Source organism: Pogoniulus pusillus, chromosome 17, assembly GCF_015220805.1.
Source record: "Pogoniulus pusillus isolate bPogPus1 chromosome 17, bPogPus1.pri, whole genome shotgun sequence".
Classification (NCBI taxonomy): domain Eukaryota; kingdom Metazoa; phylum Chordata; class Aves; order Piciformes; family Lybiidae; genus Pogoniulus; species Pogoniulus pusillus.
Window position 1 is genome coordinate 3,694,443 of NC_087280.1, and position 15,524 is coordinate 3,709,966.

Genomic DNA, 15,524 nt, shown 5'->3' on the forward strand with positions numbered 1-15,524 from the left:
TTGGGGTTAAGTGCTAAACCCAGCAGCTTTGTAGCTCAGTGTGTACTTCAGTAACCGAGTGGCTCTGCTACATACTGTGTCTTGTGTTCAGGCCCTCTGGGACATGCTGGCACACACTGCCCTGCTTATGGTTGTGCCAGCTGAATGGGATAGATGGAATTCAATCCCATTCCTCAGGATGGGCCTTTTTAAAGAGTCACTGTTGAATGTTTTTCTAACCTGCATTCACACTTGATGAAATAGAAGTACTGTTTGCCTTTCATCAGGAAGAAGCAGACTGTTTGCAGCTGCTGAAGTAGCTGGTTTGTAAGTCTAACTACATGTCCATCTGGGAGCTGTGAGGGATGATTTACCAGGCAGGAAGCAGCGAGCACCTCACCCACTCCTTTGCCTCTTAGTGAATTTTCTCCCTGGTCAGGAGTTTGCTCAGAAAACCAAACTGCAAATGGTCTCTGCAGCTGCTGCTGGCAGAGCCTCTCAGGTACTTCTGCTGTTAGCTGCTTAGGCCAGTAACTTTGGCCTGAATCTGTCTGGTTTCACTGGGATGAGAAAATTCACTGCCAAAAGCATTCAGAAGATCAAATGAGCTTTCTCCAGCCAAATCCTCCTGAATTCAACCAATGTGGAGTCACAAACTCCTCAGCTTGAACAAAAGCAACGCCCCAACCTTCACCCAACTCATCTGCATCTCCACTTATCCCACACACATTCCTATCCTTGCCCCAGCACAGTTACTTTTGGCACAGAATGCTTAAAGCAAACTTGAGCAACTTCAAAAAGCTGAATTCCAATTCAAATCAGCAATCACAAGCACTCAATGCTAGATGTGAGATACCACAGACTCTTGGATCCAGGACTTCCAAACCCTGGGAAAGCACCCACAGGGATTTTTCTGTTGGGGTGGCCTTGCTGCTCCCATCCTTGCCACAAACTCAGTGTTTCTAGAGCTGCTGCCACGTGTTGACCATGCTCTGCTGTGCAGGAGCAACCTGAGGACTCCTGTTCTCCATGACTCTGGGGAGAGGAGATGGTACCCAAAGGTTCCATAGGGACAAAAGGCATTTGATGCTCTGCTTCCACTTCGGGGAATCCCTGGAAGAAGAGGCACTCCCACATGTCACTATGGAACATGCACAAGATAAATCTTCCCTAAGTTAAGGGCAACATCACCCACAGGAAATACACACTGGAAGAAATTTGAAGGCTTACTGTCCTACCTGAGAAGTGTTCTCTGGAGAGAAGGGAGGAGAGGTGAGAGGATTAGATTTACAGGTGGAAAAGATGACACCTTAGGAACATTCAGAAGACCTTCAGTGCCTTGGGAGGACAAACCAGTGCACCACTCTCTCCTGGCAGCACCGACACCACTAACTGTTACCCATGGGGATCCCCAGCAAGGTTTCACCTGACCTCTGGGGACAGGGGTCCCAGCAAGCCCCAGCAGCCCACCCCAGGCCTTCTACTCACTCCTACCTGCTGGGCTCGCAGCAGAGCAGTCCTCCTGTACATGTAATCCTCCGACTTGATCACATACACCATCTTGTAGGAGTTCAGTTTGAATTTACACTCCAGTTTGTCCAAGCTCTCCACATTCTCCATGGACTTCTTGCTGTTCCCCTCCTTCCCTTCCTTCTCCTGCTGCTCCCGACCGCGCTGGCACTTACGGATCCGCCTCAGATTCCTGCAAACCAGAGAAGCCCTTCTGGAATCAGTGATCACCCTCTTGCTGGATTAGGCTGGGGGTAGCTGGTGGATCTCTGCTGGCTTCAAGCAAACAGTTTGGAGCTCAACTGCCTGCTGCAATCACTCAGGCTCAGACCCCTACCACAAATCACCCCACTGGGTTTATCCTAATTACAGCTACTGTGCAATGAACTCTTTGCTCATGAAAAGCCCTGGTATGGCGCCTGCTGTTTGAACCTTGGTTACTTGTTAGCCAAGTCAGGGCCCCCACAAAGCCAATCTTGACTGAGTCACCAGCCCTCACCCTCTCCCCTATCACACCGTCCCTCAAGTCACTGGGAGCAGGAGCCTGGGGTGAACCCACAGGCTTTTAGGAAGAAGAGCAGCATGGTAGCTGTCAGAGTTTAGTGCCAGGGTTGTGGTGGCATTGTAACACAGCTCAGACTGTATCTAACAGCCCTGGGGCAGTGCTGGTGGCACAGCCTGGCCACTAACCTTGGCAGGAAGACAGGCTTCTGGGCCAGGTGCTCACGGAGCTCCGGGGAGGTGGAGTCGGAGTTGACGTAGCGCTCCACGTAGTCTGACCAGCGCTGCGAAGGAGCACAGAGCACAGGTCAGCCTCTGCCTCCCCACCACACACACACACCAAGGCATGCCTAGGGAGGCTGAGCTGGAAGCTGCACTTCTTTGCATCTCTCAGCCCCCAAGAGGCAGCCTCAACCTTTTCCTGCATCGTTTTTGAGGGTTTTCCAATAGAGAGCAAAGCATTTGTTGAGGCCCCATCTCTGGAGACATTCAAGGTCAAACTTGCTATGGCCATAAGCAGTCTGGTCTAGTTGGAGGTGTCCCTGCTGACTGCAGATGAGTTGGGTAAGACCTTTGGGGGCTTTTTCCAACCTGATGCAATCTGTCAATCTATAATCTGTGAATCAACAGGCTGGCCTTGTGTCATGTCAACAGGCAGCTCTGAACCTACAGCCTGGACAGGACCTTTGGCAGGGACACAATGAGGCCACTGGAGAAGCTCAGTAAAGCCTGTGACTCCCTGGTGTCCCATGATATATCAAATGTGGAGATGCATCATATTTATGTACCTAACCCCATTCTGGGTTCAGTTTTGGGTCCCTCACTCCAAGGACGTTGAGGATTTGTCCACCCACATCACTGAAAGCTTTAAGAGTGTGTCCTTGATGCTGTGCTAATGGACCACAACAACCACCAACGGGACACCCTCATCCAGTGTACCCTTGACCATCAGTCAGATCTCTTGGACAAGCTGCTCTTACCTCTGCTTCTACAGGGTCATCAGAGTTCTCCTCTTCTGTGTCCAGCAGTTCAATAGTTAGCTGAACTTGACCTCTGCTCTGAATGAACATCAGCTGTAAGGAAAAGGCAGAAGGGACTTTGCTAAGAGGCTTCAAAGAGGTAGAAAACCTCCACCTGTCACTGGGGCAAAGGGAGAGTGAAGCAAGTTGGCAAGGTTTCAAGGGAAAACAAAACAACAAACCTTTTGCCTGACACAGAGGGAAGCCACCAAACTGCTCAGGCTTTGAGGGACAGGAAAACTCCAAAGCTTTTAGGTTTATTTGGGGGAGGGAGGAAATTTTGTTATGGGTGCTTTGTAGAGTGCTGTGGATCCTTCTTGAGCCTCCCAAATAAGTTTGAGAGCAAGAGAAGAGAAATTCTACACAGGGGCTGTTATCCAAAGCAGTTTACTGACTAGAAAGGGCCTGCCCACTTCCTGTGTCTTCAGAAGGAAGGATGGGTTTGATTAGCATCATGCAGCAGGTTTAGCCAGCAGTCATTTAATGCCCAGCCAGTAACAGATCTCCCCACAAGGATTGAGACAGAAGAGAAATGAGAGGCTTTGAGCTAGCAAATTAGAATTGCTGACAGCAAAGAAATGGCTGTCATGCTGAGAAGCACGAGGGACATTCACTGCTGTCCCAGGAAATGCAATTCTCCTTGAAACCTTCTTTCTGAGGGGCCCTTACATAACCTAGGGGCCAACAGCTGGGGCCATGCCACCAAAACTTCCCATTTTCAGAGGTGCCAGGAGTCCTCAGGGCTCTTGGGTGCCTCTTTTCAGGGACTGGTGTCTCCCTCTGTTCAAAAGGCATTCTCTTTTGCTGCTTGCTGCCTCTCCACGTTGATTCACAGCCCAGCTTTACCTTGAAACAGTTCTCCTCTGACATCAGCTGCTCAGCTTTGCGCTGGTAGGCGGCCTCCAGGAGAGTACGAGAGGATTGGGACGCCAGGAGCCCTCCTGTTGCTCCGTTGTTGTTCTCAGACAGGTAGAGGTCTGTTACCTGCACACAGATCTCGTCACTCACTATGTGCTGGAGCTGCAAAAAGGAAGGGCACAGAGAAGGTGTTCCTCAGGGACTCAACTACGTGCCCACAGAGAAACAAACCATGGGTTTATGCCCCAAAAAAAGCATAGGAAGATCCATCTAAACATGAGAAGGAACTTCTTTACTTGGAGGATGGTAGAGCACTGGAACAGGCTGCCCAGAGAGGTGATGGAATCTCCATCTCTGGAGTCACTCCAAGTCTGCCTGGGCAGCCTGCTCTAGGTGGACCTCCTCTGGCAGAGAGGTTGGACTTCATCTCCAGAAGTCCCTTCCAACCCCTATGAATCTGTGAAAAAAAAAAACCAAGAATTTCAAGCTATGTTTTTAGCAACTTTCCAGATGCAGATTGCCATGGGTTAGGGCTCAACTAGGACAAAGGTGACCTCTGCTGCTCTGTAAAATACCACAGTACCTTTACACAGATTAGCAGGTGACCACATACAGCTGCTCAGAGGAAAACTACAGGCTGACCTGCTGCAGAGAAACAAGGGCTTAAGCACCATGACACAGTCTAACTCCTCCTCAGCAAAGGGCTGCTGCTGTGTCTGAGGAGATGGGTGGGAGATTTAGGATCAAATCCTTATTTTGTCCAAGTTCCAAAACCAAGAATCACCCAACTGCCTTTTGAAATCAGTTAATCTCTGAACTGAAGCAAAGGCCTTCTGAAAAGCAGCTCTACCCTTCTGAAAGAGGAAAAGCTTTTCAAGCCATTCCACTCCCAGCCCCTTGTGTCTGGGTTTTGTTCTTCACGCTACAAAAAGGCACAGGAAGAATTTTTCCCTTGGTTCACACACTTCCTCCTGCCAGCCCAGTGAAAGGGCAAGAGTTCAACAGCCAAAACGAGCTGCTCAAACAGGCAGAGAAAAGAGACAAAGCTGTTTAGAAAAGGCACAGAGTGCTGCTGCAGCACTGCTGAAAAGGAAAGGAAGAATTGAAATGCCATTGCTTTCTTTTTCAAAGTCAGGACAAGATTAGCTCTGGAGATGCTTTGAATATCCTACAACTTGTGGGACACAAAGGGAGAACTCTGCTCAGAGAGGATGCTCTCAAGAATGAAATACATCACAAATTACCTTTTACCAAGATAGGTCTCTTTACATCAGTGTTGGAGCTGGGTTAGAAGCAGGCAGAATTTACTTGCTTAGGCCTCAAGCTCCCTATTTAGAAATCACATTCATAGAACGGGTTTGGACTGGAAAGGGACCTTAAAGATCATCTAGTTCCGTCCTCTCTCAACCGTGGGCAAAGACATCTCCCACTAGACCAGGCTGCTCAAGGGCTTGAATACCTCCAGGGAGGGAGCATCCACAACCTCCTTGGGCAACCTGTTCCACTGCCTCACTACCCCAACTGTAAGGAATCATAGAATGGTCTGGGCTGGAAGGGAGCTGGTAATGACATGGTCTAGTGGATGCAGTGACATCTACACCAAGCCTCATCTCACTGCCGTGACATCTCACCAGCTTGATCTTACTGCACTGGCATCTCACCAGCTTCATCTCACTACACTGGCATCTACACCAAGCCTCATCTTACTGCAGTGACATCTCACCAGCTTCATGTCACTGCACTGACATCTCACCAGCTTCATCTTACTGCAGTGACATCTCACCAGCTTCATGTCACTGCACTGACATCTACACCAAGCCTCATCTTACCGCACTGACATCTACACCAAGCCTCATCTTACCGCACTGACATCTACACCAAGCCTCATCTTACCGCACTGACATCTACACCAAGCCTCATCTTACCGCACTGACATCTACACCAAGCCTCATCTTACCGCACTGACATCTACACCAAGCCTCATCTTACCGCACTGACATCTACACCAAGCCTCATCTTACCGCACTGACATCTACACCAAGCCTCATCTTACCGCACTGACATCTACACCAAGCCTCATCTTACCGCACTGACATCTACACCAAGCCTCATCTTACCGCACTGACATCTACACCAAGCCTCATCTTACCGCACTGACATCTACACCAAGCCTCATCTTACCGCACTGACATCTACACCAAGCCTCATCTTACCGCACTGACATCTACACCAAGCCTCATCTTACCGCACTGACATCTACACCAAGCCTCATCTTACCGCACTGACATCTCACCAGCCTCATCTTACCGCACTGACATCTCACCAGCTTCATCTTACCGCACTGACATCTCACCAGCTTCATCTTACCGCACTGACATCTCACCAGCTTCATCTTACCGCACTGACATCTCACCAGCTTCATCTTACCGCACTGACATCTCACCAGCTTCATCTTACCGCACTGACATCTCACCAGCTTCATCTTACCGCACTGACATCTCACCAGCTTCATCTTACTTCCAAACCCCCTGAGTTAGCCTGGGAACTTTCAAACAGCGGACAGGGCCAGTTCCTAATCCAGCACAAGAGCCCTGCCATACCAACCCCTCCCTCCAGCATGGGTCTGTGCTCCGGCTGCAGCAAACGGCCCAGCCCCCGCGGGTGGTGCTGGCTGTCACCTGCCGCACGATGCTCTGGATCAGCTTGTCCATGGTGAAGGCGATGTAGGCGTGGATGGTGAACATCTCGCGCAGGGAGTCCTCGTACTGCGACGAGTCCATGTTCCCGTCCAGCAGGTTGCGCACCATGTCCAGGAAGGCTGGGTAGTAATCCTCCACGTCGATGTCCACTGCAACCAGAGAGGGTGGCAGAGCTCAACGCAGCGCTCCGGCGAGGTTAGCTCTGCACCAGTACACATCAGGAGGTGATCTGCTGGAGAGCAACCCCGTGGAGAAGGACCTGGGAGTGCTGGGGGACAACGAGTTCTACATGGGACAGCTACGTGCCTGTCTGGCCACGAAGGTCTAAGGGATCTTGGGGTGCATTAAAGAAGAGTGTGGCCAGCAGATCAAGGAAGGCTCTCCTCCTCCTCCTCTATTCTGCCCTAGTGAGGCCACACCTGGAATATTGCTCCCCGGTTTAAGAGGGACAGGGATCTACTGGAAAGAGTCCAATAGAGGGCTGCAAGGATCATAGAATCAACCAGGTTGGAAGAGACCTCCAAGATCATCCAGTCCAACCTAGCACCCAGCCCTATCCAGTCAACTAGACCATGGCACCAAATGCCTCATCCAGTCTTCTCTTGAACACCTCCAGGGACGGTGACTCCACTTCCCTGGGCAGCCCATTCCAATGCCAATCACTCTCTCTGTGAAGAACTTCCTCCTAACATCCAGCCTAGACCTACCCCAGCACAACTTGAGACTGTGTGCCCTTGTTCTATTGCTGGTTGCCTGGGAGAAGAGGCCACCCCCCACCTGGCTACAATGTCCCTTCAGGTAGTTGTAGACAGCAATGAGGTCAGCCCCTGCACTGCCTGATGAGGAAAGGCTGACAGCCCTGGGGTTGGTTACATCTAGAGAAGAGATGGCTGAGAGGGGATCTGAGCAATGTCTATTGCTCAGGAAGGAAGGGACAGGGACAGCCTCTGCTCACTTGGGCCCTGTGACAGGACAAGGGGCAAGGGATGGAAACTACAGCACAGGAAGTTCCACCTCAACATGAGGAAGAACTTCTTTAATGTAAGGATTACAGAGCACTGGAACAGGCTGCCCAGACAAGTTGTGGAGTCTCCTTCTCTGGAGAGACTTTCAAGCCCTGTCTGGATGTTTGCCCTGCCCTGGGTGATCCTGCTCTGACACGGGGACTGGACTTGGAAGATCTCAACCTCTAACACCCTGTGATCCTGAATTTTGCTCCTCAGACTTCCCAATCAAGAGGAAAGTTGCTGGAATATGCTTAAATTTGGCTTGTGTAGGCATTTGCCGAGTCCTTTAAGGCCACGGGTACTGTCATCAACTCTTGCTTTCTGGTTCCAGCCTCCTCCATGAGGTTTTTATTTCTGAAAGGCTATTTAAAAAGCTCCTAGGAACTCCAGGATACTTAAGATACACAAGTATGAAATCGCAGACTGGTTTGGGTTGGAAGAGACCTTAAAGATCATCCAGTTCCAACTCCCCTGGATACCTTCCACTAGAACAGATTGCTCAAGGCCCTGTCCAACCTGACCTTGAACACCTCCAGGAGGAGATAACCAGAACTTCCCTGGGCAACTTGTTCTCACCTCTCTTGCTGTAAAGGATTTCTTCCTAATCTCCAAACTAAATCCCTCCTCTTTCAGCTCAAACCCATTTCCCCTCATCCTGTGGAAGCTCTTAGGACATAACTGCTGTACAGGACTCTTCTATCTGAGTCCCACGTACTCCACACACCTTCCCTTCTCCACCCTCAATCCAGTGCTGCCCAGGGAAAACAGAAGATCCACTCACACCTTACAGGTCACTGCTGTGACATGCCTGAAGACACCTTCCTATCCTGACCCTCAATCCAGTGCTGCCCAGGGACAACAGAAGATCCCCATGCACCTTACAGGTCACCACTGTGACACACCTGATGACACCTTCCCATCCCCAGCCTGAATCCAGTGCTGCTCAGGGACAGCAGAAGATCCCCCCACACCTTAGAGGTCACCGCTGTGACATGCCTGAAGCCACCCTGACGAGCAGATGCAGCTCTGCCCCCCCAGCCTCTCCCGCAGAGGTGACTCACTGGGCTCCTTCAGCCGCAGCTGGATAGCAGGGCTGTCGCTCTTGTCTCTCTTGATGCCCAGCACTTCCCTCTCCCACTCCCGCTCCCGCGTCTCCTCTTCGATCTGCCGCTCGGCCTGGGTGCAGATCCGCAGCAGCCGCAGGCACAGGATCTGGTGCAGCCGCATGAAGATGTACCAGTTGCTGTTGACGTAGAAGAGGTTGTAGACCTCGTCCATGCCCCGTAGCTTCTGGGCTGTTGTGTTGTTGAACATCAGCTTGGTTTTGGGAGGACTTCCCCCGACGCCGTTGTGCTTTTTCGCTGCCCCGGTAGCTTCGTCCACGTCCATCTCCTCCTCTTCCTCCTCTTCCACATCCGAGAGCTCGCCGCGCTGGGCAAAGAGCAGGTCCGGGATGAAGTGGTACATGATCTGCTTGATCTTGTACTTGTCCTCCTTCTGGATCCCCGTCTGCCTCTTCACGTGATGGATGATGAGAGAGGCGGCGTCCTCCAGGATCTGCTTGTCCTCGTAGGCCAGCGATAGGTGAGGGCCTGTGGGGACTCCAGCGTTGTCCTCTGAAGCCTGCTCTTGCCTCTGCAAATGAGAAGCACAGCACAGGAATCAGTCCCAGACATCTGCCTCCACCCCAAAGCCCTTCAGAAGGCTCTGTCAGTGGCAGACTTCCTCTGTCACCGAGCGGTGAAGGATAGGAACTGAAACTGCACCTAAGCTCGAGGGAAGGAAACTCTGGTGACCCCCTTACCTCATCATAGATGCTTTCGATCTCGTTGAGGAGGCTCTTTGACCTCAAGACCTTGGTATCATTCTGCTTGAAGTTGATGCCCTGGTGGTCCAAGGATTTCAGGTAATACTTCTCGTTCTGCTCTCGCCAGACCTTATTAAAGCCTCTCTGAGCTTCTCGCCACTCTTCCTCTTTCATCTTTAACCTTGAAGCAAGAAAACAAGGGGGAGCTAAAAGGTCAGCTCCAAGCACAGAAGGAAAAACTCAGGCCCACGGTTCTCGGCCAGTGTGGAGAAGATATGAACTGCTTATCAAACAGGGATTAATGAAAGCTGTCCCACCTATGCCTTACAGGAGGGGTACACTGCATGTGCTCCTCTGAACAAATACCTTTAGCCTTCTTTCATACCACAGAATCCATATCAAAGAATCACAGAACATGAGAGGTTGGAAGGGACCTCAACAGATCATCAACCCCCCTGCCAGAGCAGAATCACCTAGAGTAGGTCACACAGGAACACATCCAGGAGGGCTCTGAATGTCTCCAGAGAAGGCGACTCCACAACTTCTCTGGGCAACCTGTTTCAGTACTCAACCACCTTCATGGTGCAGAACTTGCTCCTGACACCTGATCTAAATCTGCTCTTTTCTAGTTGCAAGCCATTGCCCTTTGTCCTATCACTGCAAGCCTTTGTAAACAGTCCCTCTGCAGCCTTCTTGCAGGCCCCCTTCAGGTACTGGAAGGTGGTGATTAGGTCTCTCTCACTTGTTTCATCGTCTTAGACACGGTGCTGACACCAGGGAACAAACCAGGTTTAAGAGGAGACAGCAAGAACTCTACTTACATCCCTCCTTCTGAGCTGCAAGATTTGTTTCTGAAGGGTAATTCCCCTTTCTTTGTCTGATTTTGGGCTCCTCAGTTGAGAGACTGGGACCTGCTGGAAAGAGTCCAGCAGGGAACCACAAGGATGGCTGAGGGACTTGAGCATCTCCCCTATGGAGAGAGACAGAGCCCTGGGGTTGTTTAGCCTGGAGAAGACCGAGAGGAGCTCTGATCAGTGTATACAAATATCTGAGGGGTGGGTGTCAAGTGGATGGGTCCAAGCTCTTTTGGCTGGTCCTCAGCAATAAGCCAAGGTGCAATGGATGCAAACTGGAACAGAGGAGGTTTCACCTCAACAGGAGGAGAAACACAGTGAAGGTGCCAGATCCCTGGAGCAGGCTGCCCAGAGAGGCTGTGGAGTCTCCTTCTCTGGAGACTTTCCAAACCCACCTGGATGCATTCCTGTGTGAACTCCCCTGGGTGATCCTGTTTTGGGAGGAGGGGTTGGACTGGACGATCTCTAAGATTCTGTGATTCTAAGGGGTGGGTAGGAAACACAGCAACTAAGGACACAAAGCAGGCTTCTCCATTTACAGCCCTGGGGAGGCCACCCCCTTTTTAGGGACTGGAATCGTCTTTCCCATCAACCTGGCTCCAGTCTGGGGCAGGGTGCCAGAGCAGTCAGTACCTTTTGAGGACAATGGGAACAGCCACGGATGGGTTCTTGCGAAGGCCATCGATGATGTCAGCCGCCTTGTCGGCATATATCCTCTGGAGAGCCTTGCGGTGGATCACCTCCGAAGTGCCGCCCAGAGTGTTGTCCAGCCGGAACTTGGCCTGCTCCTCAGCGGACAAGCGGGAGAGCTTCTTCTGGATGGCCTCGAGGACGCGGATCGTCGCCAGGTTGGTCTCCAAGACAACGTCCAGCTGAAGGGAAGGGTGCATTAGGCACGGCCGAGCAGCCCCGAGGCGACACTCGACCGCGGCCCTAGCGCCTAAGCGTGTCTAACGAGGCGCTCTCCAGCGGTGCTTTCCACCTCTGGCTGCTCTCAAATAAAGCCAATTACATTCATCTGCTACCTCCCACAAAACTGCCTCAGAATTTAAAGGATACCAGAACGAAACTGCTGGGAAATTACATTTTCCACCTGGGAAGGGAACACAATTGACAGTTAACTCTACAAAAGGATGTGCTGAATCGGAGTGGATTCAGGTAATTGCCAAGCTAACTTCCGCTGCCAGTCAAGGCGTCAATCATTTGAGCATCCTGAAGGGTTCCCTTCTCGGCTTATTACAGGGGAATTCACCTTCTCCTGCGCTGCCTGGGTAGGGAAAACATCAAAAAGGGCTCCAATTCCATGCTGGCCACTGAACCATTCCAGCTGGAGTGGCGTGAACCAAGAGAGTTCTGCACGGAAACTGAGGAGGGTAGAGATGGCAGCTTGAAGCAAGACACAGTTCTGCAGCCGCTGCTTCTTGCATTAAGAGAACACAAAGCTCTGATGCAAACACCAGCTGACAGGCACATAATGAAAACACATTCTAAGCAGCAGCATTAAAGGGGTAATTATAGCAAGATCATGAAGCGTTCACACAGCCCCAGGCTTTCAGAAGCATGAATGAAGGAAAAGCCTTTACCTCGAAACGCTCATCCTCACACCTGTAGATGTGCTCTTCATACTGTGTCTTCTTGGAGCTCACAAACGTGGAGTCCTCAGACCAGGATGGAAAGGAGACCCAGGTGTCATTCAAAACCTTGGAGGGAAACAGAGGAGTCATAGTCAGTCTTCAGGGTGGTCATAATGCAATGGGAGGATCTGATTCCCTAGCTGAAAAAAATGTGTGTCCCTTCCAAAGCCAGCATCCACCAGACAACCCCCAACAGCCAGAGCTGAAACACCCAGGCAGCCTGAAAAAGTCATCAGCTGGAGCTGTGAGAGGAAACACTCAAGTGAAGAGACAAAGAAAGGTGAGAGAAGCTTTTCTGTTACTCTGGGTTAGTCAGCTGCAAGCAGCTGTTTCATTGTGTGTGTGGTTCACCACAGACAACACTGGGTGGTCACTGCAGCAGACAGCAATCCTGGGACTGTCCATGGCTCCCACCTCCACAATAAGGCTGATTTGGCACAGAAATCCAGACCCCAGCGACACCTTTCCTGACAAAGCAGCCAAGCACCTGCGGCTTCCACCACCTCCAACACAGGAATAGAAAAAAGACACCTTCAGAGAGGCCAAAGGCAAGGGAAGAAGGATTTTGGCAGGGGGCCTTGAAAAGTCAGGCCCAGCTTTCAGAAACCCAAAGCCTGAACAACTGAGTCATCAGATTCTCACAGGAAGAGAAGTCTGTAAATGCATCACACAAGAGACTTTTGAGAGACAGGTCAGGACCTTGCAATTCTCTTTCTCCCAGGTTCCTTTCACTATCCTGGCTACTGCTTCAGCCAAGCACCTTGGCTAGCTGTGTGACTTGGCCACCCACATTCATCCTCCTCACCTCTCAAGGAGTGTAAAGAACACAAATACTGCGATGCTCCCAAACAGCAACTTCTCTGTTTAGTGAAGATGCCACAGCAGTCACCCAGGGACGGGATTTCTCTGGGCTCCTCAATTCAAGAGAGATGCTAAGATACTGGAACGTGTCCAGAGAAGCTGGTGAGGGGCCTGGAGCACAGCCCTGTGAGGAAAGGCTGAGGGAGCTGGGGGTGTGCAGCCTGGAAGAGGCTCAGGGCAGACCTCATTGCTGTCTACAACTACCTGAAGGGAGATTGTAGCCAGGTGGGGTTGGGCTCTGCTGCCAGGCAAGCAGCAACAAAACAAGGGGACACAGCCTCAGGTTGTGCCAGGGGAGGTCCAGGCTGGATGTTAGGAAGAAGTTCTTCACAGAGAGAGTGATTGGCATTGGAATGGGCTGCCCAGGGAGGTGGTGGAGTGGCTGTGGCTGGAGGTGTTGAAGCCAAGCCTGGCTGGGGCACTTAGTGCCATGGTCTGGTTGGTTGGCCAGGGCTGGGTGAGCTTGGAGCTCTCTTCCAACCTGCTTGATTCTATGATTTCGGGAGCTGTCCTCTCCTGCTCTAGTGGGGCAGGTTTAGCAACTGGCCTTCAGCAAGCACCTTGCTCACTCACCTCCAAAACACCACCTTTAACACCAGGGGAAGAACAGGATCTGCCAGTACCATTCCCACTTCAATCAAAAAGTCATTACAACACGTTAAAGGGCTTAGGGAGGACTAATCCTGGAAGACAATGTTGTGAGACCAGCTTTGACTCTTGGCTCAGGCTGGTTCCCTCTAGAGAGCCAATTCCCCAAAGCAGAGCTCCATTGCTCAAGACTCTTCTTGGCATTTCAGGTAGAAAAGAAGCAGCATGGGAGGGATATGTGGGAGAATCTCTCAAAACCCCCCAGGATTTTCTCTTTGCAGGCTGGACTAGAGACAGCTCAGGGGGAATTGGGGTAAGAAGGCAGAAACGACCTTGAGATAGGTACTGTCCTGTAAGCCACACCTGGGATCACTTTAAGGCCACGCAGAAAATGATTCCTGCATTTCCTACTCAAGAGTGTTTAAGTTTGCAATCTCCATCCTCACTTCTCACCTTCTCCTACATAAACCACAGGTATCCAGTCAGCCTACCTTTTACTTCAAACATCAGAACTAGCTGGGCTTTCCCTCCAGCTAGTCCCCACCACCACTTCATGCAGTTCTTTCATAAGCACCACTGGAGAAGGGCTGATGCCAACCATCAAAGCCACGTGGGCATCCTATCTCCCAGCCAGCTTCCAGCACAACCTACTCCTAGACTCGCCCTGTGCAATAGCTCCTGGACACGGTCCAGGTGTCTGCAGCAGTGCCAAGTGCTCACTCACCACTAGCAATCCCTTGGGCTGCCACGTGCACTGTGATGATCCCAAGCCAGGATGGTGTGCCCACACACGCCTGGCTGCAGGAAGAGTGCAGCTCTGGGCTGGATCAGTGCTGCTGGGCCCCAGTTTCATGCCCAGCATCAGTTTTCATGTGCAGACAGCAGCACAGCTGTTCTCCACAGGACCAGACATGCTCCAATATCCCTAGGGACCTCCTCAGCATAGCAGAGGGGTACAAAATAAATTTCTCATCCTCTTCTGCTCTGTTTGCCCTTGCTCCATCCCTTCAGGAAGGCTGGGAAGAACCTTCCTGTGTCAGCCAATTCCCATCCAAGAGATTTTCCAGCAGATGGAGAGAGGGGATTCTGCCATTTTACTCTGCTCTGCTGTGACCTCACTTGGAGTGAGGTCACATCCAGCTCTACTGCCCTCAACACAGGAAAGACAGACCTGATGGATCAGGTCCAGAATAGGGCCACAAAACCGATCAGGGGGTTGGAGGACCTCTGCTATGAGGACAGGCTGAGGGAACTGAGGTTGTTCTATGTTATGTCACCTCTACTATGAGGACAGGACGGGGCTGTTCAGCCTGGAGAAGAGAAGGCTCTGAGGACACCTAAAAGTGGCCTTCCAGTGCATGAAGGGGGTCTATGAGAATGCTGCAGAGGGACTATTTCCAAAGGCCTGGAGTGATAGGACAAGGGGCAAGGGTTTGAAGTTAGAAAAGAGTAGATTTAGATTGGATGTCAGGAGGAAGTTCTGCACCATGCAGGTGGTGGAACACTGGAACAGGTTGCCCAGGCAGGTATAGTTTGAGACCCCATCCTTGGAGGGGCCAAGGTGAGGCTCAACAGGGCATCCTGATCTAGTTGAGGATGTCCCTGCTCAGTGCAGGGGGATTGGATTAGATGACTTTTGAAGGCCCTTCCAACCCGAACCACTGTGATTCTGTGACCTTACCTCTTTACACAGCGGAGTCCGCCCCGTGCACTTGGGCTGCTGGTAGCTCTTGGGCAAGGCTCGGTAGCTGGAGCCCAGTCTTTTACAGGAGGCATAGTCTATCTCCATGGCTATCCCCTCAGTAGCCCGCTCCTTCGGGTAGGTCTCCATGTGGACTGACTCTTTATATCCCAGAAAGTTTTTAAACCAAGTGAACAACTCTGGGAATTTCCTACAAAACAAAAGTCAGGAGGTGAAGAGCCAGCCAAGGCAGACACCAAACAGCACTGAGCTGTGCTGATGAGGCTGCAACTCACTGCCACAGGCACACTGCCTCCAAGATCCTCTGAACTGTCAGGCTGCTGAGGGGGGACCCTCTCTGCTCAGTCTCACTTCCATAGAGCCTGATGGAAGTGGAAGTGAGTACCTGTTTGTGATCAGGTGGTGGGCTTGGTCCAACAAAGGTGCTTTAGGATTAACCCCTCACACTGCCAGAGACACTTTCTGACACACTGATACATCCCTCTGGATACAGGCCACACCAGGGA

At 51.3% G+C, this 15,524-nt stretch overlaps 1 protein-coding gene across 2 annotated transcripts in view; it reads right to left on the minus strand.

Moving 5' to 3' along the window:
- Window positions 1-15,524, minus strand: part of SIN3A (SIN3 transcription regulator family member A) — a 49,119-nt gene that overhangs the window by 2,411 nt on the left and 31,184 nt on the right. For both annotated transcript variants that reach the window (XM_064157287.1, XM_064157288.1), the window contains exons 11-20: window positions 14,998-15,208; window positions 11,817-11,933; window positions 10,867-11,105; window positions 9,377-9,560; window positions 8,634-9,207; window positions 6,545-6,714; window positions 3,855-4,028; window positions 2,970-3,062; window positions 2,179-2,273; window positions 1,474-1,681 (exon numbers count right to left, since the gene is read on the minus strand). In XM_064157287.1, coding sequence (XP_064013357.1) covers window positions 1,474-1,681; window positions 2,179-2,273; window positions 2,970-3,062; window positions 3,855-4,028; window positions 6,545-6,714; window positions 8,634-9,207; window positions 9,377-9,560; window positions 10,867-11,105; window positions 11,817-11,933; window positions 14,998-15,208 — 2,065 coding nt within the window. The remainder of the gene's footprint in view (window positions 1-1,473; window positions 1,682-2,178; window positions 2,274-2,969; window positions 3,063-3,854; window positions 4,029-6,544; window positions 6,715-8,633; window positions 9,208-9,376; window positions 9,561-10,866; window positions 11,106-11,816; window positions 11,934-14,997; window positions 15,209-15,524) is intronic.